General features: G+C 45.5%; 2 protein-coding genes across 3 annotated transcripts in view; both read left to right on the forward strand.

Moving 5' to 3' along the window:
• GRK7 (G protein-coupled receptor kinase 7) overlaps positions 1-26,037 on the forward strand; it is a 64,731-nt gene that overhangs the window by 23,617 nt on the left and 15,077 nt on the right. The window contains exons 7-8 of one of the 2 annotated variants that reach the window (XM_014542703.1): positions 7,621-7,895; positions 14,659-15,114. In XM_014542703.1, coding sequence (XP_014398189.1) covers positions 7,621-7,895; positions 14,659-14,995 — 612 coding nt within the window. In that variant the 3' untranslated portion in view covers positions 14,996-15,114. Of the gene's footprint in view, positions 1-7,620; positions 7,896-14,658; positions 15,115-26,037 lie in introns of those variants that run through there. The other variant, XM_014542704.1, reaches the window with a different exon arrangement.
• Positions 24,570-25,393, forward strand: LOC102243751 (transcription initiation factor TFIID subunit 12). Its single transcript, XM_005870002.2, has one exon. It carries the CDS (start codon positions 24,723-24,725, stop codon positions 25,206-25,208), a length of 486 nt encoding a protein of 161 aa, XP_005870064.1. The 5' UTR covers positions 24,570-24,722; the 3' UTR covers positions 25,209-25,393.

The following is a 26,037-nucleotide window of genomic DNA, read 5'->3' on the forward strand; positions in this document are numbered from 1 at the left end:
CCAAGTCCCCTGGGGTCTCAGGCTGCATTCCTCCGAGGTCTGCAAAGGCCACCGCTTAAAGGCGCAGAGGAGCAGCTGGGAACGAGAACAAAGCGGCCAGGCCCCCCTCGGAGGAAGGAAGGAGCGAACCCCAGGAAACAGCTGATAGCGCTAAGCTCAGCTTGTTTTTTTCCTCTGCTCAACAGTTCTCCTGCCACGGCAAACAAAAGATGTACATTTTGATTCCCTCTTCTGTTTGGATTGTGCTGTCAAGTGGATCTGGTTTGTGATGAGCTGGGGGGAGTGAGGCGGAGGAGACAGCCGCGGGCGGTTTCTTGCTCCACTGGCCAGTTCGCTGGGCCCAGGCCACCCTGCCGCCTGGAAACGCAGAGAGCGTCTTTGTCTGTCTCTCCCCACCTGGTCGTCAAATCGAGCCTGACCTGGCCACACCAGACCCGTGGCACCGGCACTTCTCCTAGTGATGGCATTAAGGTCGCCAACTTTCCAGATTCGGTGAAAGGGGAGCTTTACTCCTCACTGTGACCTTGATGACCTGCACGTGCATGCAAGTGCGCACGCACACTCCGCTTTATGGGTGTGTACAACTATTAAGATAGGAGCTGTGCCCTCTGAGACCCACTGAAGGGCCCCTCCCTGTTCTCATCACCTCCGAGGTCACAGTCCACTGCTGACCAAAGCCACATTGGGGCTCCTGTGAGTGCAGAATACACCCACCCCAGCCCGGCCCCTCAGCCCCTTGTGGGCCCAGGGATGAGAGTGACAACGGCTACAGGGTCAGTGGAAACCCACATCCAACAGCAATAGTGATGTAGCTGGTGTCTGCACAGGCCCCAATGGGCTGGCTCCGATCTTGACCCCACTGTGGGGTGTCAGAGTCTGGACACACCTGTAGGTGACAGGTGGCCCTGATGGGACTAAGCAATCCACACACCATGGCTGTGGTGGAAGGACTTCTGGGGGGCAGCTGGGGAGGGGGCAGCCCCTACATGGCTTCCTAAACCCTGTGAGGTCTGGTGCCTGAGGCCCCGCAATGCTGGGCATACTTTGTGTTGCCTGACCAGGTGTTGACTGTGTGCGTCCGCCAAAGGGCACTATGTATAAAACCAAAAGCAAAACAAAATGAAGCAAAAGAAAGGAAAAAAAAAGGACAAACCACACAAAAACCTCCATTCAGAGTTGTGTTGCTGCTGACACTTGGTGATCCCTTCAGCCCTGGCAATGGCAGTTCTGGTCACACGGACCGAAAGCGACTGCTTTGATGGCGCAGAGACTAATGTGTGGGGGGGCCCTTTGTAACTGCAAGAGTTAAACTGAGCCAGAGAGGTCAGCTGGCTCGACCCCGCCCCATGCTGCCTGGCCCATTCTCTCCTCCCACCCCACTCTGAGGAGGCAGTTCACATGCAGAAGACAAATGGCTTAAAGGGCAGGCCATTAATTTTTTCAGCTGGAGGCTGCGATGGAATTTGGGTGCTTAGACTCTGGCGTGCGCCTCTAATTCCATTCTTCTCCTCTGTGAAATACCTCCACTCTTCAAGGCGGTGGTGCCCTTCAGAATCCCACCGGGACCTTTTCTGTCTAGGGCCAAGAGGCAAATTTAGTCCCGAAAATTATTTGGAATGAATCTCGGGCTGCCCTGGCTGTCTGGTGTTTTTTCCACTCCACCAACGGGCTACAGTGCGGGAAAGACGGAGGCCGATTCTTCATTCATTTTCTTGGGGAGGGAACAACGTGTTCCCAGAATACTGCAAGGTCTGGCCCCCACCTCCCAGCAGCCTTTGTAGTGGGAGCAGCCCAGCCAGCCTCTGATGAACAGAGATACGGGCAAAGAAAGGAGAACTTGTTGGGAAAGGGTAAAGGAAAGCAGCTTAAGCCAGGATGGAACAAGGAGAGCACTTAGTACTTGGCACATGGGGAGAGGGAAGGAGGGGACTCTATGGAGAGAAAATGAATCCTGAAGGGAACGTGGAGGGTCAGGAAAAGCAATTTCACCTACATCCATAGGGGCCGTGTGATGCCGTGGTTCAAAGTGCAGACCTGGGTGGGAATCTCGGGTGGGTGACCTTGGGCAAGATTTAACTCTCTGTGGTTCAGTTTTCTAATCTGAAAAATGGGGGACACAATAGTTTCTGTCTCATAGGATTATCATGAAGCTTAAACAAGAAATTCAGGTAATGCTCCTGAGAAAGTATTTAGCATGTGATAAGCGCTCAGTTAGTATTATCTGCTATTATTTCTAATTTTTCTCCCAGGAGGCGTCTCACCAGCCTTTTTCCAGGACAAGGCATGTTCTCCACTTTCACCTTCCACCTCCTACTGAGCAACTGGTGTCTATCTGGTCCTGATTAGTGATGCTAATCCTTAAAGTCACTCGGCTCCGAAATGTGCTCATTGGAAGGGTGACACACACAGAGTAGAACTTACCAACCACCACGGTCTGAACTGCAGTTGGATGTTGCTTGTGGTTTTCTTCTGTGCCTCTCCCACCCCAGCAGGAGAGATTAAACCCGAGAGAAGCTGGATAGGAACGTACAGCCCAACAGAGTTGAGGATAGTGAAATACTGAATACAGGGAGATCCTCAATCCCTTCCCCACCTCAGCTCCCAGAATGAGGGTAAGCAGGCTGACACCTCTCAGGTAGGGTCCTGGAGGATCTTTATGGGGAAACTGAACAGCCCAACAAGGTCAATGGATACTCACAGGTGAGGTCCCCATTGACATGGGTTGGCAGGATCACCCTCCAGTAAAGCCCATCCATTGATCAGCTTCATGCTAGCTTTTTAGTGTTCACTCTTACATGTGAACAAATCGTCAAAGATCATTTGTCATTTCAAAAAAGCTCTCTAAAATAAAATAGAATGAAAAGAAAAAAGAAAGAAAGATCCAGGTCAGTGTGGCTCAGTGGTTGAGCATCAACCTATGAACCAGAGGTCACAGTTCTATTCTGGTCAGGGCACATGCCCAGGTTGCAGGCTCGATCCCCAGTAGGGGGCGTGCAGGAGGCAGCCAATCAGTGACTCTCATGATTGATATTTCTATCTATCTCTCTCTCCCTCTCCCTTCTTCTCTGAAATAAAAATATATAGATTTTTAAAAAAAGAAAGAAAGAAAACAGAAGAAACAAACTTGTAGAAAACAGGAACAATGCAGGAAGTAGAAGAGACAATTTTTTAAAACATACTTAATATCCTTTGCGATTTAAGAGAAGCTATTGCATCCATGAAACAAGAACATATGCTATAAGACAAGGAACACTCAGAGAAAAACAACAAGGATATTTGCAAATTAAAAAACAAAACACTGATATGTTTGCAGAACAACATGGATAAATCTCAAAAACATCTAAAAGTCACAAAGTGGGTGGGGTGGGCGGAATGGGGATATCTATAATAGTGTTAACAATTTAAAAAAGAAAAAAAAGAAGCCAGACACAAAAATGTATCTGCCATTCAATTTCATTCATATGAAATCCAAGAACCAACAAAATGAACCTACAGTGACAGAAACCAGAAAGTGGTTGCCTAGGAGGAGAATGGACTAGAGAGGGGCACAGGGAACTTTCTTAGATGAAAATGTTCTATATCTTGTTTAGGTGGCATTTATGTGGGTGTATTCAATTATCAAAATTTATTTAACTGACTAGCCGAGACCTGTGCACATTATTCTATGCTAATTATATATTAATAAAAGCATATTTGCAGTCCTGGCCAGGTAGCTCAGTTGTTAGAGGATTGTCCAAAATGTCCGGGTTCAATTCCCAGTTAGGGCATATACAAGAATCAGCCAATGAATGCATAAATAAGTGGAACAACAAATCGATGTTTCTCTCTCTCAAATCAATTTAAAAAATAAAGAATAAATAAAAACATATTTGCAGAAATAAAAAGCTCAATAGAAAAATTAAGCCTCTAGATCTAGCTATCAATGTACAGGAAATACACAGTACAGAGGAACGTGTAACTGATACCACCAAAGTACAGTCAGCAAAATCTGACTGTGGCAGACTCTACAGATTAGCCAGATTTTCCCAATAAAAACTTGCAAGGGGTGGTAACAGAGGAAGATTTTATATATTCACAGAGATTTAAGAGACATATCCATCAATCATATGGATTATTTGAATCCAAATTTAAACAAACTGTTTGGAAGACAAATATATAGGACAATTGGGACAGCATTAGCATATCCAGATATTTGAAAATATTAAAGAATTATTGTGATTTAAGTGAGAGAATGGTATTGTAGTGATTGGTTTTTGGATTTTTTAAAAATGACTTTATCTTTTAGAGATTCATAGTGAAATACAAAGGATACGAGGTCTAGGATATTCTGGGGCAGTCGGAGTGGGCAGGGGAACAGGAACAGCGCATATAATATGTAATTTGGGTGACCATATATTCGCTTGCCCAGTTTACATCTGTTATCCATCCCTCTGTTGATCCATTAATCGATCATATCTTTTATGTATTTACAGTAAGTTCCCTTCTTTTTCCTACCTCCACCCCCCAGCACCTTCACCTTGCTCATATCACATGACCACCCTGGGTGCAAAGGATGCTGGGAGGTGGAGTACTTAACCTCCTGGCCTATAATAGAGAGATACAAGGGAAAGGGAAGACTGGGATTGCCTTTTGCTACTTTGACTTACAGCATTTCTCAGACTCATCCACCTCCCCCTCCAGCCTCCCCTCCCACCATCGCATCCCATAGACCTTATATTTCAGAATGTCAAATTCCTTAAAGATCCTCAAAGGTCCCTGAACACCTCACATTTTTCCTGACTTCAACTCCTGCACAGGCCCGTTAGTGGGATAGCAGTCTCTCCCCTGTGGCTTTATACTCCCATTATGGCATTTACCCTACTTTATTGAATGAATTTTTGGACCTGTCTGTCTCCACCAGCCTGTAAGTTCCCAAGGGCAGGCGCCAGGCCTTATATGTCTTGGTATCTCTAGAACTCACTGCAGGGAATGGCTCCATAGTGAATGGAAAACATCTAGTTACCAGCTTTTACTGCGGTTTACACCGTCTTGTTGGGCAAGCACCAAGGGAGGCAGTAAGTACCTGGTTTGGATACAAAGATGAGTAACTATATCCTGGGCCTCAGAGGAGCTTACAATACCCTTTTGTCCGGGCAAATGCAAAACTAGACAAGACACCAGAACAACAGATGTAAACCGGGACCGTCCCAGGCAAACCGGAATATACGCTCACCCAAATTACATACTACGCACACGCTGCCTCTGTGAAAACAGCAGTGCCATGCTGACTCATGCCAGCCTGTCAGACCCCAGTCACTCCCAGAATTCTCGTGCACAGCCAATTACTCCTCATTAGTGCTCGGGTCATTTAATTTTGTTTCTTGTTATCCGTGTAAAAATTATTACAAATTTAATATCCTAAGACATTACATACACGGTGCACATAAAAAACATATATTTGCCTGGCCAGCATGGCTCAGTGGTTGAGCGTCGACCTATGAACCAGGAAGTCACGGTTTGATTCCCAGGCAGGGTACATGCCCGGGTTGCGGACTCGATCACCAGTGTGGGGCGTGCATATATACATTTCTTGGTATTAACACTAGTCTCTGGTCTGTTGTCTTTATTGATGGGCATTGTGGGTGTTTCTAGCTTGTGACCATGATGAATAATGGAACTAAGAACATCTCAAAATAGATCCCTTTCTCTTCCTTCTGGGTCATTTCTTTGAGGTACATACTGCAAAGCTAAGTAACCTGGTTGAAAGACAGGAACAGATGATACATCAAATTTTCTATTGCTCTAAGTCTTACTGCTCTACTATAAGCTTATTGTCACTTTAAGGTGTTTTTGCTTGCATTTTTAATTGCTGTAGAAGTTATACATTATGCTTTAACCAAAAGCTACTTAGTTTGGGGGATAAAAACATATTGTCATGTAAATACATAGTTCATCATTACAAGGTATGTTGTAGGTATTCGTTAAATATTTGTTGAATGAATGAATGAATGTACTAAAATCACACACAGTCACAAAAAGTGACAAATACTGTATGACTCCTGTTATATAAGGTTCCTAGAGTATTCAAATTCATGGAGACAGAAAGTAGTATGGTGGTTGCCAGGGGCTGGGGAATTCTTGTTTAGTGGATATTAGAGTTTCAGTTTTGCAAGATGAAAAGCGTTCTGGAGATTCATTGCACATGATGTGAATGTTCTTTATTCTCTTGAACTGTACATTTAAAAATGACTAAGATGGTAAACTTTATGTTATGTGTATTTTACATATATATATATATATAATTTTTTAACTCAGTGGTCGTTTGGTATATATTGTCAGTAGAGGTATGCCTACATTATATGGTCATGCATGTTAAATGAAGTTTCATATGTGCGATTTTCTAGATTAAACGACTGTTCATTTTTTAATGCAGAGACAGACAGACCAAGATATGTGATGTTAATATTACTGCATAGCAAATAGAGTAGGAAACATCATAGACTAGATAACATTATGTGAACATTCAAAATTAGCAATGAAGTGCTCAACCTTATAACCTTAAAAAAAATAATGCATCTAATTTCCTGTTACCTGTGATTTAAAACAGACAGGCCTGGCCGGTGTGGCTCAGTTGGCTGGAACATCCTTCTGTGCACCAAAGGGTGACAGGTTCCATTCCTAAGTGGGGCCCATGCCTGGGTTTCAGGTTTGGTCACCCATTGGGGCCCGTGTGGGAGGCAACCGATCAATGTTTCTCTCTCACATCGGTGTTTTTCTCTCTCTGTCTCTCCCTTCCTCTCTCTAAAATCAGTTTTTTAAAGGAGAAAAATTGTTTAATAAATAAATAAAACAAACGCAGAACTTAGAGGTTTTAGAGCAGGGGGCCTCAAACTACGGCCCGCGGACCACATGCAAATACAAATATTGTATTTGTTCCCATTTTGTTTTTTTACTTCAAAATAAGATATGTGCAGTGTGCATAGGAATTTGTTCATAGTTGTTTTTTTAAACTATAGTCCAGCCCTCCAACAGTCTGAGGGACAGTGAACTGGCCCCCTGTTTAAAAAGTTTGAGGACCGCTGTTTTAGAGAATCCACTTGAACTTTTCACCTTTAAAGATGAGGTGAGGAGACTAAGAGAGGGCAAGTGATTTTCTCTCTTCAAGAGCAGCTACATTGTCGCTTTCATAGTGCACTCCAGCCAAGTCCTTTTTGTATGTCATTGGCCCAATGGATATTATGTCCTGCCCTGACTGCCCCAGAGCCTGCTGGGAAAGCAGGGAATCGAATGGGTTAGACACAATGTCATGCCAAATCTATAATAATAAAAGCGTAATATGCTAATTAGACTGGACATCCTCCGGACGAAGCGGGGGCTGCGAGGAAAGCCGGGGTCCTGGGTGCCTGCAGGCAGCCGGAGGGAAGCAAGCCTGGGTCCCGGGTGCCAGAGGAAGCCAGTGCTGGCAGCCAGGGGAAGGAAGGCTACTCTTGCATGAATTTCATGCATTGGGCCTCTAGTAAATTAATAAACCCCTTAACAAGAAAAGAAAAGGAGAATGGGTATTGGATAGACAATCAACAACTTCTGTTACACTCACATTAGTGTTTTTTGTTTTGTTCTGTTTTTGTTTGGGTGTTTCAGGCTGGAACCAATGGTTATATGGCGCCTGAAATCCTAATGGAAAAAGTGAGTTACTCCTATCCCGTGGACTGGTTTGCAATGGGATGCAGTATTTATGAAATGGTTGCTGGAAGAACACCATTCAAAGATTACAAGGAAAAAATCAGTAAAGAGGATTTAAAGCAAAGAACCCTGAAAGAAGAGGTCACATTCCAACATGATAACTTCACAGAGGAAGCCAAAGATATTTGCAGACTCTTCTTGGCTAAGAAACCAGAGCAACGCTTAGGAAGCAGGTAAATTACCATGTAATAGAGATGATTCGTGACGTCAGCATTGTCCACAGGCATTTGGAGAATGTTGTGGGTTAATGACAAAGCTTTGGGATTACGTTGTGTTATTATTGTCCTACTAGAGGACATTAGTGCACTCTGGGGTCCCTTAGCCCGGCCTACACCCTTTAGCAGTCCAGGAGCCCTTGGGAGATGTCCAACTGATGGCCACAGGGGGACAGCCTTAGCACTGCCACGGAGGTGGGAAAGGCTCCCACCGCTGCTGCTGTGCTCACCAGCCGTCAGCCTGGCTTGTGGCTGAGCGGCCCTCCCCCAGTGGGAGCACACTGACCACCAGGGGGCAGCTCCTGCGTTGAGTGCGCATCATAGCGACTGGTTGTTCAGAGGTTCCGTTGATTTGCATATTACCCTTTTATTATATAGGATTATTATTTGCATATTATATGGTTAAGTATTTCTGATATTTTCAAACTCTATGAGCAATTGATATGGAACTACCTCTAAGATATATTTTAAACTGAAAAAGTGAGGGGCAAAGCAGCATATATAAAAAGGAAGAAAGAAAATACATAATTCAAATAGCTGCATACACCATTTTAAGCAGAGTATACAAGGAATGTATAGGATTGGTTGCCTCTTACAAAGGGAAATTGGGGGCTGGTGACAGGGATGCAAATGAGGATTGTCACTATAGAACCCTATTATCTTTTGAATTTTGAACGACATGAATAAATTATCTATTCAAAAATTAAAGCTCAAAATAAAATTAAAACACCAGTACTGAGTGCCAAAGCTCTGGAAAATTCTTCCCCTATTAAAAGTCTCTGTAAAATATCATCAACCAGACAACAGATATTTAGTAAATACATATGATGTTGCCAGATTAGTTAATATAGTCAAAATTAGTTTTGAGGAAAGTCAAGTTTTATTGCTTACAATGGAATAATAAGATCAAGATATTTTAGAAGAAAAAAAATACATAAAAGTTGACCTATGAAGAAACCCTTGGCAGAGGGAGAAAAACAAGGGCTTAGAGCCACAGACCAGACTCCCATTCCAGCTCTGCTATCATTTGCTATGTACTGGCCGTTTTACCTCATGTAATTGAGTTACTTTCTCTGAGTCTCAATATCCTCCTATATAAAATGGGCAGGGAGGGTGGTGTGATGGTTAAACTCAGTATCAACTTGACTAGGCCACAGTACTCAGATATTTGATCAAGCAGTATACTAGATGTTTCTGCAAATATTTTTAAAAATGAGATTAACATATAAATCAGTAGGCTTCCAGTAAAGCAGATTATTCTTCAGAATGTGGATGGGCCTCATCCAATCAGTTGAAGGCCTCGGAGAAGAGAGAATTCTCCCAGAAAACCTAGCTCTGGACTTGAACTGCGACTCTTCCCTGGCTCTCTAGCCTGATAGCTTACCTTAAAGAATTTGGACTTGCCAAGCCTCCACCAGGAAAAATATTTTTCTCTACCCTCTTAGGTTCAAGAATGGAGACCTGCAAACTAAACTAGCAAAAGACATTTTCCTTTGTGTACATACGCAAGAGTTCACAGACAGATGTGACTAGGAGGTGGTTAGAATTGGGGGCTTATGTGCCATCTTAAGAGGGGAAGAGGAGGAGGAGAAGGGCACTTATAGGCAAGCAAATGACTTGTTAGTACTGGTGGGGGTGGGCACTGTGAGAGAACAAATGTCTTTTAGGGCAAATAAACGGGCCCTCAGGAGAATAGATGGGAGATATGATAGTTTTGTGACAATATCTATTTTTGGTGTGGTGTTGATTTCTGTCACTGGCAATATGAGTCAGTCTTCCCTGGTTCCAAAACTCCTGAAATTCCCTGGGGAGAGGATTGATGAGTTGAGTTCTTTTAGGAGGCTCTGCTTTTATGCACATGTGCGTATGTTGACTCTCAAATGCCCTTAGCTCAAAATAACTTTTATGTCACTGTGGTGCATTCTGGATCCTTTGGTTCTGCCCCTCTGGAGAACCTGGCTAATACAGTGGGCGTCTCCCTGCTGAGCAGTGGCTCAGAGATCCTGGCTGCTTCCATCTTTTTTTAAAAAAATATATATTTTTATTGTTTTCAGAGAGGAAGGGAAAGAGAAAGAGAGATAGAAAATCAATGATGAGAGAGAACCATCGATTGGCTGCCTCCTGCACGCTCCCCGCTAGGGATCAGCCCGCAACCCAGGCATGTGCCCTGACCGGGAATCAAACCATGACCTCCTGGTTCATAGGTTGACGCTCAACCACTGAGCCACACCGGCCGGGCGTGGCTGCATCCATCTTACGCTTCGTGGGAACTGGTGGCTTCCAGGTGCCATGGCCTGAGAAGAGAACCTGGGAGCTTTGTGCTGCCTCAGCCAGGAAGTGGCCCACTTCATGTATCACTTCTGATGGCCAGAACATTCCTTGGGCCCTCGCTAAGGGTGAGGGGGCTGGCCAGTGTTGTCTTCTGTGTGCCCAGGAAGGAGAGACCTGGATGTGGTGACCACTGACCATCTCTACCATCTGGTTCTTGAGTATCAGTGGGCACACCTACAGTGGCCGAGACAATGGGGGAAGCGAACAGTCCCTTTTATTTTATTTTCATTTTTTAAAATGTATTTTTCAATTACAGTTGAAGTACAATGTTATATTAGTTTTAGGTGTACGACGTAGTGATTAGACATTTATGTAACCTACAAAGTGATCACCCTGATAAGGCTAGTCCCCAGCTGACACCATACACAGGGGAGCAATCTCATTAGATGGCTTCCCCGGAGGGAATACCACCCACTTGGTGTGTTTGAGAATCTATCTCAATACTTTTATAAGCACACTTTGGGTCTATAAAATGAGATGTTGACAAACTTCTTCAAGAAAATGCCACCTTAAAGCACTGGATCGTTGCCTGAAGCTGCTCCATCAAACCTTTTTATAAAGCATATGTTGTTGTGCCTGTTTTGAATATAACTGTTTACAACATTAAAGAGGAGTCATATAAAAACCAGCTGTTCAGTGAAAAAGAAAACCTTCCAACATTTTCATTTCAACTCTTCATAGTTTTAAAAAATTCATTCATGCCCTGGTCAGCGTGGCTCAGTTGGTTGAGCGTCTTCCCACGCACCAAAGGTTGCTGGTTCAATCCCCAGTAGGGGGCGTGCAGGAGGCAGGGGATTGATGTTCTACTCTCACATCGATGTTTCTCTCTCCCTCTCCCTTCCTCTGTCTCTAAAATCAATTTAAAAAAATTTTTTTAATGCAGTAAAAAATTCACTCAAATGTGATTAATTTTGTGGGTGTCCTTCAAAGCAGAGTGAATGCCTGGAGAGCATGTTACATAGCAGAGAGGTCAAGTGCCCCCTCCCCAGGGCACCTACGAGCATTTAAAATAAAGTGAAGTGGAATCTAATGAACAAAAATAAACTAACAAACTAAAGAGAAACAGACTCATAGAGAACAGACTGACAGCTGTCAGAGGGGAGAGGGTTTGGGGGGTGAAAAAGGTGAAGGGATTAAAAAAAAACACCTCATAGACACAGACAACAGTATGGTGATTACCAGAGGGAAAGGGGGGGTGGGGGTCAACCATGGTGTTTTCCAATAAAATCAAAGGTGAAGGCCACTTAAGTATTTTGCAGGTTTCATTCTGATCGGCCCATGCAGCAGAGCAAGAGCAAATGCCCGTGCACTGGTCTGACTGCAGTTTCAGGCTAATATCACTGTTCTTGGCAGACCAAACCCCACAGTGTGGTCCTCATGTATGGGCAGCTGGTATCTTATCGTCATTGAATGGTATGAGAAAATCCATTATAATCCCCATGTGGGAATCAGTAACCCTAGAGCCCCTGTTAATGCTCGCAAATATATTCCACTCCAGCAAGCAGGGGAGTCTCCCTGCAGCTAGCTGCCAGGTGGCCTATTACAAAAGACGCCGCCTCCTTCAGTAGCCTCCCCTCTTGGTCCAAGAGGAGATGGGTCAAAAGCTTCTGCACAAAGCAGCCCGGGGAAGACTCAAGAGTAAAATCACCTTCATGCGATTGCTAACTACAGATCTCAGGTGAACTGGATCAAAGTGATCAGCTTTGTGGTGGCCTGGACACAGAGGGCAAGGAGTAGAGGTTGGGAAGCCTCGTCCTCTGTTGTTAGCATCAGCAAACACAGACTTTAATTGGAAAAGGACATTGTTATGTAAATGTCCCAGGGCCAAGAGACTGAGACAGAGGCTGACAATTCTAACATTACATCAAGAATTTATTAGGGGAACTTAGATACCAGGCATGTCTTGGGCGGTGGCAAGATGCCATGGATCTCCATGAGCAGGTGATAAGGGTTATATAGTACAGGGCAGGGTGGGTGGGGTACTGGGGTGACTGGTCCCAAATTAGGGGGAAATGCCTTACATGCTTGCCTGGGGCTGGGCAACGTTCTGTTCAAAGAAGCAGCACACCTGGGGGCTAGGGGAGGGGTCCATCAGACATTCTCTGAGAGGAGTTTCCAGAGGCAAGCTTTAGCCAGGATCTAGCTGGCGGGTCCAGCAGTATCAGGCACTGGTCACACCATGGAATAGTCTCTCCCCCATAGATATAAGGCATGGGCCCTGCCTTCCAGAGGCATCTAGTTGGGGGTCTTGAAGAACATTAAAGAAAGCCTCTAAGTGGTTCATCGATCCCTTGTCTTATGTGACACGTTGCAAAAGGACTGCATTCAGCCATCCTGACGGACAAGCCCAGGCCATCCTGGTTTCTCCAAGTTAAAGCTGATCAGTGTGAGTTTAAGGCGCCCTCTTGACCTCTGGGACAATGTGATCTTGCCTGCCAGCGGCCATAATGTGGTACAAATTCCTTCCTCCTGGCACCTGGTCCCATTCCAACTCCTTTGTTCTCTGTGAGACACAGGCCTGGGGCTCATTCCTGATCTACTTGGATGGAATTCTAGTTCTATCCTTGTTCTACCATATTTAAAATCTGTCTGAGACCCACCACCCAATCTCTCTGATACCTTAAAATGGTGAATATTGCTGTGTGAATTATACCTCAATACAACTAACTAACAATATATATAGTAACCCCCAAAAAGTATTCACACTTTAATAGCTGGTAGCTCAATTTTGAAAGTAAAATGTATTTTAATAAACACTGCCTTTATAATTATTAAAAGTGAGTGTATACATTTTTGGGGAATATATATGTCCTTGAAGCTTCAGTTCATCTCAGTAATCCTCCCTCAAGGCTTCTACTCTGCAGGCTATAAACCACACAGATATTGGGCAGTAGATTCTAAGAGAAGGCAAGTCTGCATTTTCCCTTCTTTCCATTGATGGAGACTTGAAGGCCTTTAGAAGAAAAGAGAAACCTTGTAGTATCTCAGGATGCAGCTCTCCATACTGTCTTTTCAGTCGGGTTATAATGGGGAAAGTCCAAGGAGGCCTGGATGGCCTTTCTGGATGGGACTAGGCCAGAATCACAGAACAACAACATAAGTGAAGGGTTTAACGTGTTAGCTGAGAGTAGGCTCTGAATACATGTTAATTATTATCACTATTAGTAGTAACATCCTTACTGTGTTTAGACTCTACTCATCTTACTGGGCAGAATGTGCTTCGGTAATCATGTGACATGATGGGGAGTCTCCGAGGGGTGGGCTGGGCTTACTGTCTTGTTTCCAACAAATAGAATATGGCAGAAGTGATGAGATGTCATTTCTAAGATTAAGTATTAAAAAGATCGTGCCTTCTGTCTTGAACTCTACCCCCCTCCCCTGATCATTTGCTCTGGGGATAACCAGTGACAATGTTATAATAAGGCAACCCCATGGAGAGGCTCACATGATGATGGATGGAGGCTTTCCAGTATTATATGAGTGAGCTTAGAAAGAGATCTTCCCCCAACTCCAGGTGAACCTTCAGATGAGACCACAGCCCTGACCAACAGCTTTACTGCAACCTCCCAAGAGACCTTGAGGCAGGGGCACCCAGTTAACCATGTCTACATTCTTGACCCACCGAAACTGTGAGATAATTAATGTTTATTGTTGTAAGCCCCTGAATGTTGGGGCAATTTGTTACACAGCAACAGGTAAAAAATAGAAGAGGGTACACATTTGGGAACATACATTTCCCCCCTTATTCTGAGGCAAATACTGGAATAATTTCTAGCATAAGGAAGGAAGATTTGATAGCAAATAAACATAGTCTTGAGCACCAACCATATGCTCATTCATGCTACTGACAATTACGAATGGATTTTGTTTTAAGTTTTTTAAAGATTATCATGCCAGCTGGGGGTTGGGGAAGGGGTGGGGATTAGGTGGGCTCCTAGAAATCATGTTCTGTGATGAGTGAGATGTGAGTGTGGTCTTTCAAAATGTGAGTGGTTGTAACGTGGAAAGAGACATTAACTTGTTCCTGTGACCCTGAAGGGCAGAGCAAGGGGTGAAGACTGGAAGTTGCAGGCAAACAGGTTCTGGCCCCACTGACGTTTGCTGGTGTTTCATGGAAACACCAAGAATGAAAATCGTGTCAACTGCTAGATTCTTGGCAAATCACATCTACGTGTGAAGGCTGTCTGCAAACAATAAAATGCTACCGTCTGCATGGGGCAGAATTGCGGGTGATTTTTAAAGTTATTTTTGTAAATGACTCTTTGCATCGTTATACTGTCTTGGCAATTGACCTGTGTTATGGGAAAAGAACACGGCACGCTTTGTATTGTTAGGAAGGTTCCCGTTTGGGTTTGTTACCGTGCCGGGCTGAGCATCTCTTTCTTCACAGAGAAAAGTCAGATGATCCCAGGAAACACCCTTTCTTCAAAACCATCAACTTTCCTCGCCTGGAAGCAGGCCTCGTGGAACCCCCATATGTGCCAGACCCTTCGGTGGTTTATGCCAAAGACATCGACGACATTGAAGATTTCTCTGAGGTTCGGGGAATCGAGTTTGATGATAAAGATAAGAAGTTCTTCCAAAGATTTGCAACAGGTGCTGTCCCCATAGCGTGGCAGGAAGAGATCATAGAAACGGGACTGTTTGAAGAATTGAACGATCCCAACAGACTTGCAGGTTGTGGGGAGGGTAACTCATCCAAGTCTGCTGTGTGTTTGTTATTGTAAGTTGTTCTCTCTACCAGACAGGCAGCAGGAGTCTCAGCTGACCTAATCCTCGAATGTTCCTGTTAACCTAAAAATAAAAATAAAAAAGGCCTTTCAAGATGAGAGGCAACACGCATTTATTGAGGTCCATAAGAAGAGCTATTTGGGACGCACTGATTCAGACGGGAGCCCAAATGGTGTTCCGATTAGGAGACGAAGGCGACGGAATGTATGAGAAAGGGAAGGGTGGCAATTACATCAGTAAGAGGAAGCCATGTCCATCGGTGCAGAGAACATAACACAGTGATGTTAATTCTCAATAATGCTATTTTAGTTTCCAGTCCAGTAGTTATAGGAACTGCTTTCTTGTTATCTTTGCAAACAGATTTTTAGGACAAATGTTGCCCTAGGCCCAGTCCAGAGGTTATTTTGTCCTGTTTTAACATTCCAGAGATTTGAGGCACAAGACACACTAGGCAGTTCCTCTGGCGGGGCAGTTCTGGTTTCATTTTAAAGTGGCTCCATTTATGTCGTGTTTACATTCCTAACACACAAAAATCTATTACAAAGGGAACTGATCAATCAGGAGGGCATTTATCATAAAGCAATTCAAAGGACAGCCTCTCTCTCTCTCTCTCTCCTTTCTTCCTTCTTCCTCCTGTCCGTCCTCCCTCCCTCCCTTCCTCCCTCCCTCCCTTCCTCCCTTTCTTTTTTCATAAAGATGAGTGCGGTCTCAGTTTTCACTGAGGGCTGGGAAAAGGAACACAGGTTTATTTTGATAAACTAAAAGCATGAGCTCTCTACTATCATGTCCCTGAAAATTACACAAAGTCCTAGGAACACAGAAAGGAACTTTGTGGTGTGCACAGAAAATGAGCATTTGCAATTCTTAGTAAATAATCATTTTAGTTTTCCTTTGTTTATATCCTTTCTCCCCTTCATCTTTCAGGTTTGTTTGTTTTTCTGCTTCTGTACTTATAAAAAGGATTTTGATGCTGGAAGTAAGTGTCCCTGATATCCTCCCCATAAAAGAGTGGGTTGTGCCCTGACCGGTTTGGCTCAGTGGATAGAACGTCGGCCTGCTGACTGAAGGGTCCCAGGTTCGATTCCAGTCAAGGGCATGTACCTTGGTAGCGGGCACATCCCCAGTAGCGGGTGTGCAGGAGGCAGCTGATCGATGTTTCTCTCTCATCGCTGTTTCTAACTCTCTATCCCTCTCCCTTCCTCTCTGTAAAAAATCAATAAAATATATTTTAAAAAAATAAATAAAAGAGTGGGTTGTGATATTTTGGCAATATCTCAGATTATAAAATAATTTTTAATTTACTGTAGGTCTCTTTTTCATATTGATTTCAGAGAGAGGAAGGGAGAGGGAGAGAAAGATAGAAACATCAATGATGAGAGAATCATTGATCGGCTGCCTCCTGCATACCACCTACTGGGGATGGAGCCTGAGACCCAGGCATGTGCCTTGACTAGGAATGAAACCATGACCTCTTGGTTCATAGGTTGATGCTCAACCACTGAGCCACGCCGGCTGGGCAGGTTTAGTTATTCTTTCAATATATATTGCTGCATGTCATGAGCCAGGCTCCATTTTGGTTTTGGGAGGTACACTGGGCTTTGTCCCTTTAGGATTTTTAGATTGGAAGGTGCTTTGTTCTCCCTCGGTCTCAGTAAAACCTTCTATCTCTCTGGGTAGAGATGAATTTTGTTCTTTTCATTTCCCCCCAAATTTTCTGCACTGAACACATCTTTTTAAAATCAGGGAAGGGACATATATTGATTAAATCAAGCAAGACCCATGTAGTTGGACCTGGGAGTGCAGCGTATGCCAGGCTGGCTCTGGCCATCACTGGCGCCCGAGGAACCCCCTCCCGGCCAAAGGGCAGCAGCCTGGGTCCCAGAGTGAGGCCAGGTCCCCTGCTGAGTCAGCAGAGTCTCCCTGGACAGAGCCAGCAGCTGGTGCCTAAGGCGGGGCTAGACCGGAGGCTCCACAATCCAGCCTGTGAACTGCGGCCGGGCTGGTCGGTGATGAAGTTCTTACCAAGCCTCAGAGAAGTGAAAGAAAGAAGAATGCAGCCAGTGTTTCCTGTGCTACTCGCTTCACAATAGCTGTGATGAGGTAGTTACCATGTCATCTTTTATGAAGTCCTTGATACTTCACAAAAGTAAAACTTGGAGAGCCTATGACCGTTCCTCAGATTTATTTGTTTTTATTATTTTATTTTTCTGACCTGTGCGATCTCAAAACCTGGGACTCCCTGGCCTGGATGACCTGGAACGGCATTCCAGCTAAAGGGAAACGTGTGCTTCCATAGAAAACGGTGCATGGCTCAGAGGAGGATCAGCAAACTTTTCCTGGAAAAAAACAGTAAATATTTTAGACTTTGCCGATGGCAACCACTTAACTCTGCCTCCATAGTGGGAAGGTAGCCATCGATACTGTGTCAGGACTGAGTGTGGCTGTGTGCCAATAAAGCTTTGTTTACAAAAACAGGCGGTGGGGCTGGAGTTGGCCCACAAGCAGTAGTTTACTGTTCCCAGTCATAAATAAAGTCTTATTATTAAACCCTGCCTCTCCCATCTGCACCGCCAGCTGCCACATCCATTCCTGCCATGCGCACAGTTCCTGCAAGCAGCAGGAGGCGCTGTCAGGGGGAGAGGCCGGGAGGAGAATGGCGGGAGCCAGGAGAGCCCAGGCCAGCCTCTGAAGTTCACCTGCTGAGCCTGAGGCCACCAGAGGCCCACAGGGTCCCTGGTGGAACAGCCCTCCTCCGAGCTCTGCCGCGGTGCAAATGCAGCCTGTCCACTTACATTTGAATTGCGGGAAACAGCACGCCGTTTTTTTCCTAGTATAAGTATGTTCCAAAAGTTGCATAGGACCTATCCTTAAAAAATCATCTATTGTCTACGAGTAGAGATCATTGACTTAAGAATAGTCTATGGTCAAGAAGCAAAAAAACTTTTTAAAAATCAAAACAAAGGACAAAAAAAAAGAATAGTCTGTGATCAAGGTTAAAGAAAATGCAGGAAAACTACCAGCACCGCGCCTACAAAATGTGTAGTCAGAGCCACACCTGAGCTCCCTGAATGGTCAGCGCGGCCTCCCATGCAGCTTTGCGAATTTCTCCCGGCAAGTCCACGTGTGTGCCCTCTCGCACCCCAGAGCTGGCCAGGCAGCCGCCGGCATCGCCAGCACTGCTGCCAGTACTAGCCACACAAGAAAAGCTGCCAGTTACTGAGCACTTTTTGTGCGTCGCCCTCAGTGCTCACAACCATCCTGCGAGGCGGGTTTTACTATCTGCATTGTGTCAACGAAGAAAGGAAAGTTTCGGAGGTTAACGGACTTACCCACTTACACGGTAAGTGCTGAGTGACCCCGGGCCGGCCTGACAGCTCGTGGCTGTGAGGTTACTGGTTTCCCATGGGAGGAACTGCCTCTGTCCCTCCCCGAGAACAGAGTCAGTGGACTGAGCCCAAGGAAGAGAGAAATATATATGTTTAGGCCCTACATGGACTAGCAGGGCCAGACGGAAGGGAGGGCAGTGAGGCCCCTGGGTCACAATGTTTATGACGGTAATCCCTCTCCGGACCAAGCAACTGCGGAATCAAAACTTGCACAAAACAAAGTGAGCGCCTCCTTCAGTTTTGCAGCCTCCGGCTTTCCTGGCAATCACGTTGATTCTCAACCCGTGGACTAGACAGCGCAGGTGTAACTACTTCAGAAAATCCTTTTGAAACTACATTTCTTTGCACCTTCAAAAACAGCCCTGGCCGGTGTGCTCGGTAGTTAGGGCATTGGCATGAGAACCAACGGGTGGAGGGCTCAATTCCCGGTCAATGGTCAATGGGTTCGATCCCCAACCCAGGTTGGGGCACGTACAGGAGGCAACCAATCAATGTGTCTCTCTCACATTGATGCTTCTCTCTCCCTCCCATCCTCACTCCCTCCACAATCTCTTAAAAAAATAAAAAAATCGATGGAAAAATATCCCCAGGTGGGGATTAACAACAAAAAACAACCATCTACATTCATTCAACAAATATTAATTCAGGGCTACCATGTGTTAGGCATTTTAGGAGCCAGGAATACAGCCCAAGACAGACCACGCCCATCCTGGATATATCCCTAGCCCTTTGGCTGAATATCTCTATTAGCCAATATGGATCAATAACTTTTCCTACTTCCCTTGTCACCTTTCAGTTGATGCCAAGGACCAAGAAACACAATGCCCCTGGGGTATTTGAGAACCAAAATTCAGTTTCCCCTTTTCCTTTCTTCTTTAAAAGAATTTCCCCAGGTTTGTGCTTTAGAATCCTTGCTCTGGAAAAGGTGTGGAATAGGACTTGTGAACTCCTTACTCATCTCCCTTAAAGTGGAAAGTTACAGGCAGGCTCAAAGGCACATCCAGATTGGCTCGTGGTGAGTGTTGTTTTAACAAATGCCCGTGGAATGAGGGGCTGGTACATGTCATAACTGGTAACGAGGCAGACAATGGTGAAATAGCAGCTCAACCAAACAAACTTCGGATGCCCTTGCCTGCGCCTGGCTTCCCAGGAGCGGGTGCCCTCCGGCCTGCTCCTGTGCTTGGTCGTGTTCTGGGCTAGGCCCATAAACAGCGCTGCAGATGTTTGCCCAGACCTGTGGCGTTTCCACGATTGTTATTGCTTCGTATGTCTTTGTCAGCATTTCCTGTCATAGTTCAATGTTTGGTCAATTCTAAGTCACTTCGGTCCGATAAGCAAGTTTGTGAACTCTCTGGTCACCTTGCCTCCCTCTACCACAGTCCACTTTTGGTCATTTTGTCATGCCCATCGTGTGCAGGGATGCAGAAGGGAAGAGAAATAAATCCATCCATTTGCTTTGGGGACAGGAATTGCAGAAGAAACCCAAAACTATTCACTGATCTCTGGACACTCTGAGAATTTAAGTGACACTCTCTCTGCTCACCTTCTCCAAGCCCTTTTTTCATAGCCACAGATCACTCTGCTAATGAGCCTCAGATGTAACATCAAGTTGAGACTTTTTTTTGATTTTTAGAGAGAGGAAAAGGGAGAAAGAGAGAAAGAGGGAGAGAGAGAGAGAGAGAGAGAGAAACATCAATCTGTTGGTTCACATATTGATGCAGTCATTGGTTGCTTGTATGTGTCCTGACCAGAGATCGAACCCACACCCTTGGCACATCCTGACGACGCTCTAACCAACTGAGCTACCCAGCCAGGGCCAAGAATTTTTAATATATAAATATATTGTTTTTTTCAATTACAGTGTACATTCATTATTATTCTATACTAGAGGCCCGGTGCCCGGATTCATGCATCGGGGAGGAGGTCCCTCAGCCTGGCCTGCGCCCTCTCACAATCCAGGACCCTCCAGGGATGTCAACTGCCAGTTTAGGCTCAGTCCCAGACATCCCCCGAGGGATGTAGCAGTGCACCAAGCATCAGGCAGCCAGGGAGGAGCCTGAGCCGGGGCGGATGCCGAGCCACTTGTGCTCATCCTGGCCCGCTGCGCCTGCTGCCACTGCTCGGTAGCACTGCCGCAGTCTGGAGAGGCTCCTGCCGCCACAGCTACACTCGCCAGCCAGCCATGAGCCCGGCTTCTGGCTGAGTGACGCTCCCCCTGTGGGAGCACACTGACCACCAGGGGGCAGCTCCTGCATTGAGCGTTCCGGTTGTTCGGTTGTAATGGTTGCTTAGGCTTTTATATACATAGATTAACTTCAGATGTGCAATAAAGTGGTTAGAAAACCATGTGCTTTATAGAGTGGTCCCCCTGATGTTTCAAGTACCCACCATAGTTATTATGATATCAGTGACTATAGTGTGCCCTATGCTGTAATTTACATCTCTATGACTATTTGGTAACTACCAATTTGTACTTCACTTTTTTTTACCCAGTCCTCCAACCCTCTGAAAACTGTCAGTCTGTGTTGAGAATTTTCTTGTCACACTTGAGACACCCAAAAGGAGCTGGGTGCCGGTATTTAACCCTTTCACCTCCCCCATGACCCTAAGCCAGCACTACCTCACATGGAAGAAGGAGGAACAGTGGGGACGACCAAGAGAAAAATGCAGCTCTAGGTCAAAGCTTATTCCAATCCTACTCTGTGCCAAAGGCCAACTCAGAGAGAATGTGTGTGGAAGGTTTCCTGTGGAAAAGTCCAGAGAGAATGTGTTTGCCTCGTTCTTCCCTGTTTGGGAAGAGGGAGACTGTTGAAATACTGTGTGGTGAGGACGTGCCTGCACTTGGTCCCGGGTGTGCTGCAGCCAGTTGTGCCACCTCTTCCCCACGCCCTGTTCTGGGGGTGTCCTCACCGTGGCAGCTGGAATTAGGTTTCAGTGGGTATATCTCCATCACGAAAGTCAGCAAATCCCACAAATCAGGGTGTACTTTTTCTGAAGAGCAGGAGGGTACGCATTTCTCAGCACTTCAGTGACTTATCCGTGAAATATACCCGGTTAGTTAGTTGTGATTCTGCCCAGGGCCCAGCAGGGACTGCCCCAAGCTTTGGTTCCTTGGCAGGGGGTGGGCAAGGCTGTAGGGGAGAAACCAACCAAAGAGTCACAAGCTATTGCCCCTGGCAGACACTCCACAGGCAGAAAGGCTGGGGAGGGCCAAGGAAAGCTAGAGGGGAGGCTACCGATATCTAAAAGGTGAGAGTAGGAGAACATGAAAGCCTTTGACAAGCACAGAACCAGGACAAAAGGAAAGGGATGCAGAGAGAGGAAGGGGCTGAGGGTTCTGGAAGCTCCCTCCAGAAATGTCACATCAGGTCCCAGAGTTTGAGTCATCACTCCACAGCAGGGGTTCATTACAAATGTGATTTGAGGGAGCAGGAGGAGAGGGTAGAGGGGGGATAAATGGTGATGGAAGGGAACTTGACTTGGGGTAGTGAACACACAATACAATATACAGATGATGTACTATAGAATTGTACCCCTACAACCTATTAATTTTACTAACCCAATGTCACGCCAATAAATTAAATTTTTTAAAAATGTGATTTGATGGAAGCCACTTCATGTTAATGGATCTGCCGCCTCTTCCATATGCACCGACTTAAAGCAAATGTGCCTCATTCATCAACAAAATCACAAAACAGAGAGAAAGGTAAGGTGTCCCCCATGTCAACAAAATTCCTTGCTGATCATTTTTTACAACTGCATTTCATTCCATAGAGGCACCATCATTTAACCGATCCTCTGTTTTGATTATAAATCTTTTTCCAGTCTTTCCTTATTATAAATAATCTTGTAATGAACATCCTTGTAGCTACCTGGCAGCATCCTTAATTATTATTCATCACCGTTTTAGGACAAACTAGAAATGGAATGAGGGGGTGCATATCATTTTAAGGCTTTTGATAAATATTGTCAGATTAACCTCCAGAACGCTTGCACCCGGCTGCACTCCCACGAGCCACGGGTTCTAATCTTCTAAAAAGAGGATAGAAAACCAGCAGCACCGAGGGATTCGTGGCCAGCTGCCTCGCAGCCTGATGGTTGCCGGGTGGCTATTGATCGAGGCCAGGCACTCCGTGTCTGCCTGAGTATTTCCATTAGGAAAATGCAAAGATTGTAATTCTAGACTTTTAAAGTCAGTTTAGACCTTATCTGATGCAACGCCCTAATTTTACAGATGAGGAAATTCAGCCCCAAGGTTGCACAGCTAATTAACAACTTGCTGGAACGCCTGTGTTACAGAGAGCGGTTGTGGTGCAGTCCTCATACTGTTAGCTAACGCCTGCGGAGCACTTACTCCATGCTTCCTGTGGACTGGATCCCTCCCCAAGCCCAGGCTGCTGGGACCATTATACCCCCCCTTTTAAGTTACGGCGAGGAGGTGCTGAGAAGGGAAGTGACCAGGCAAAGGACACATGACAGATACTTTGAAATTTTCAGGTTCAAGTTTAAAAAAACAATGTCTAAAACCCAAATATAACCACAGATGATGAGCACACCCCTTATTTTTAATGGTGGAGAGGAAATTCAATCTCTAGGTCCTTCCAGGCCAGGCTGGTCCACACCCAATTTCTCGGCAGCACATGTGATGGGAATCCCGTCCCGGCGGTTATATATGTCTCCTTGATCTAGTTACGGTCGGACGTCCAAGCTTGTAGCTCTTCAGTGGCCCTGGAAATGACAGCAGCCCACCAATTGTACATTGTGAACGGCCACTCAATGACAGCTCTTCCTGGGGGTTTCCTGTCAGAAGAAAAAAGTGCTGGCTGCACCGGGGCCATTATTTGCCTAAAACAATGAAATCCCTCACAATAACGACGAGGGAAAAGCGGGACCTGCCAATCATCTCCAGATCTCTTTGGAACAAGCCAAGGCAGAACTTTAAAGCTCTTTCCTCCTTGTGTCTCCCAAGGTGGCAAAACACAACGAACCGCACTACCTGGGCAGAGGCAACCCTGACTCAGTTGTAGGGCCGGCGATCACTTCTGCAGGAAGGGAGCCCACTTACAATAAAAGCCCTTCGTTTCAACTTTCTTCCCCCTTCCCAACCCTACCTACACTTGAAATTCTGAAAGAGGATGTGATCATAAACAAGACAGCCACCGGCCGATTACAATCTTACAACAATATAAATTATTTTTGCCGGAAAGGAGCGCCCCGCCTCATGAATCATCTAACCACTATTCTTTGTTTGCTTTTGTGCAGCTCATTTTCTTAGTTCTATCAATTGTCTTTTTTTTTCCCCCTCCAGCTTGAGGAAAAACCTCACTTCGAGTTAATCCCCTGTCTCTGGTGCCAAAACCCGCCAGGAGCAAAGCCCACATAAGGTAGGTGCATCTTAGTGTGCTTAGCAGAAGGGAGCCGTGTGCTGTCGGGGGCTGGGGGCCAGGGGCCAGAGAGCCTGACACCCTTGATTTTCTCCAGCCACACGGCTTACTTGCCACGGAGTAGCTGCCAACTCACCCACTTCTGGTTGAAGCTCAGAAAGCATTTTGAAAAGGGATGTTATGAAAGCAAAATAGAGTTATCCTGGACAAACCAGCCAAATTGTCTCTACCTATCTGTGTGTTCTAGTGGGCTGTTTGGGCAGATCTTAGTGGTTCTGAATTAAACATTATTTTTTTGTGTCAGAGTACACGGTGCCAGCCATCAACATCCCTCGTTACAGGGAGCTGTGCCTGTAGATTACAGCTCCTGGATTCTCTGGCAGGTGAGGCTCTCAGGCCCAGTCCTGCCCAGGCTCTCCCCTTCACTCTTTATTTTATTTTATTTTATTGATCTCCCAGAGGAAGGGAGAGGGAGAGAGAGATAGAAACATCAATGATGAGAGAGAATCATTGATCAGCTGCCTCCTGCACACCCCACACTGGGGATCGAGCCCAAAACCTGGGCATGTGCCCTTGACGGGAATCGAACCATGGCTTCCTGGTTCATAGGTTGATGATGCTCTACCACTGAGCCACACCGGCTGGGCCCCTTCACTTTTTTTTTTTTACACAGAGCTCCGTTTCAGTCCCTGCCCATTTCCTCTCTCCTTGGTAATTTCAATAGGATTTCTCAAAGTTCTTGAACTTGGGTCAGCCATTGTTATACTTCTTGAAATTCTCAAAACTTTGAACAGAGTCGGACCGGCTGCGGAGACGATCGCTTCACTGGGGCAGTCTCCGCATATCACGGGGAGATAGACCTGCTGCCTTTGATTGGTCTTGGTCCTCAAACCTCCAGGAAGAAACAGGATCTCGATAAGCTCTATGAGCTGAAGTCCAAAGCTCAGCAGATTATGAACCAGTTTGGCCCCTCAGCCCCCTCATCAACGTCCAATTTCTCATCCATAAAACCGGAACCAGCCAGCACCCCTCCACAAGGCTCCATGGCCAATAGCACTACAGTGGTAAAGATACCAGGCACGCCTGGGTCTGGAGGGCGTCTCAGCCCTGAAAACGATCAGGTGTTGACCAAGAAGAAATTACAAGACTTAGTAAGAGAAGTGGATCCTAATGAACAATTGGAGGAAGATGTCGAGGAGGTGCTGCTGCAGATTGCTGATGATTTTATCGAGAGCGTAGTGACAGCAGCCTGCCAGCTTGCTCGGCATCGCAAGTCCAGCAGCCTGGAGGTGAAGGACGTCCAGCTGCACCTAGAGCGCCAGTGGAACATGTGGATCCCAGGATTTGGCTCTGAAGAAATCCGACCCTACAAAAAAGCTTGCACCACAGAGGCTCACAAACAGAGAATGGCATTGATCCGGAAAACAACCAAGAAATAACACATGGAAAGATCAGGGAATGGACAACATTGTATTTGGAGATACTTGAGCTGAGACCTCAGCCATCTCATCTTTGGATTTTTTTTTTAATGCTTTACAGAGAAGCATATATTTTTTATTAACAGTGCAGCAATATCTATAATGACTGAGAGGATCTGCCAAAAGAATAAAGCCTCCTGCCCCCACTTTGGCCCCTTTTCCCTGCCGTCTCAAAGAGGAGCAATTTATCTTCCAGAGAAGATTTTATTTGTGGTTTATTATATAAGTGATTGAATATGGGACAAAGCAGTATGGTCTTGTTTGGTGAGACAGTACTAGCAGGATTGGTAGAGGTTTTTGTTTCCTTCTCCTTCCTCTTCCCCTGTACTTTGTAATGTCAGTGTTTATATGAATATGACTTTCATTTGCTTTTCCAGAATAAAAAAGTTATAATTGAAAAAAAAAACAAAAAAAAAACTTTGAACAAATATTTAGAAACACCCCCTCAGAGCTCATTTGAGCCTCACCTATATTCTATACATGCACTGAATTCAAGACAGGTGATGAAAGTCTGACTTTTAAAAAGTGTAGAGCCTGGCAGGGTTGCTCAGCCGGTTAGGGCATTGTCCTGATACACCGAGGTTGCAGGTTCAATCTCCAGTCAAGACACATACAAGAATCAATCAATGAGCCTGGCCTGTGTGGCTCAGTGGTTGAGTGTCCACCTATGAACCAGGAGATCACACTTCGATTCTGGTCAGGGCACATGCCCAGGTTGAGGGCTTGATCCCCAGTAGGGGCTGTGCAGGAGGCAACCAATCAGTGATTCTCTTTCATCATTGATGTTTCT

Source organism: Myotis brandtii, unplaced genomic scaffold, assembly GCF_000412655.1.
Source record: "Myotis brandtii unplaced genomic scaffold, ASM41265v1 scaffold312, whole genome shotgun sequence".
In the NCBI taxonomy this organism is placed as follows: Eukaryota; Metazoa; Chordata; class Mammalia; order Chiroptera; family Vespertilionidae; genus Myotis; species Myotis brandtii.

Coding starts and splice junctions, on each gene's coding strand:
- LOC102243751 (XM_005870002.2), top strand. CDS start 24,723: ATGAACCAGTTTGGCCCCTCAGCCCCCTCATCAACGTCCAATTTCTCA.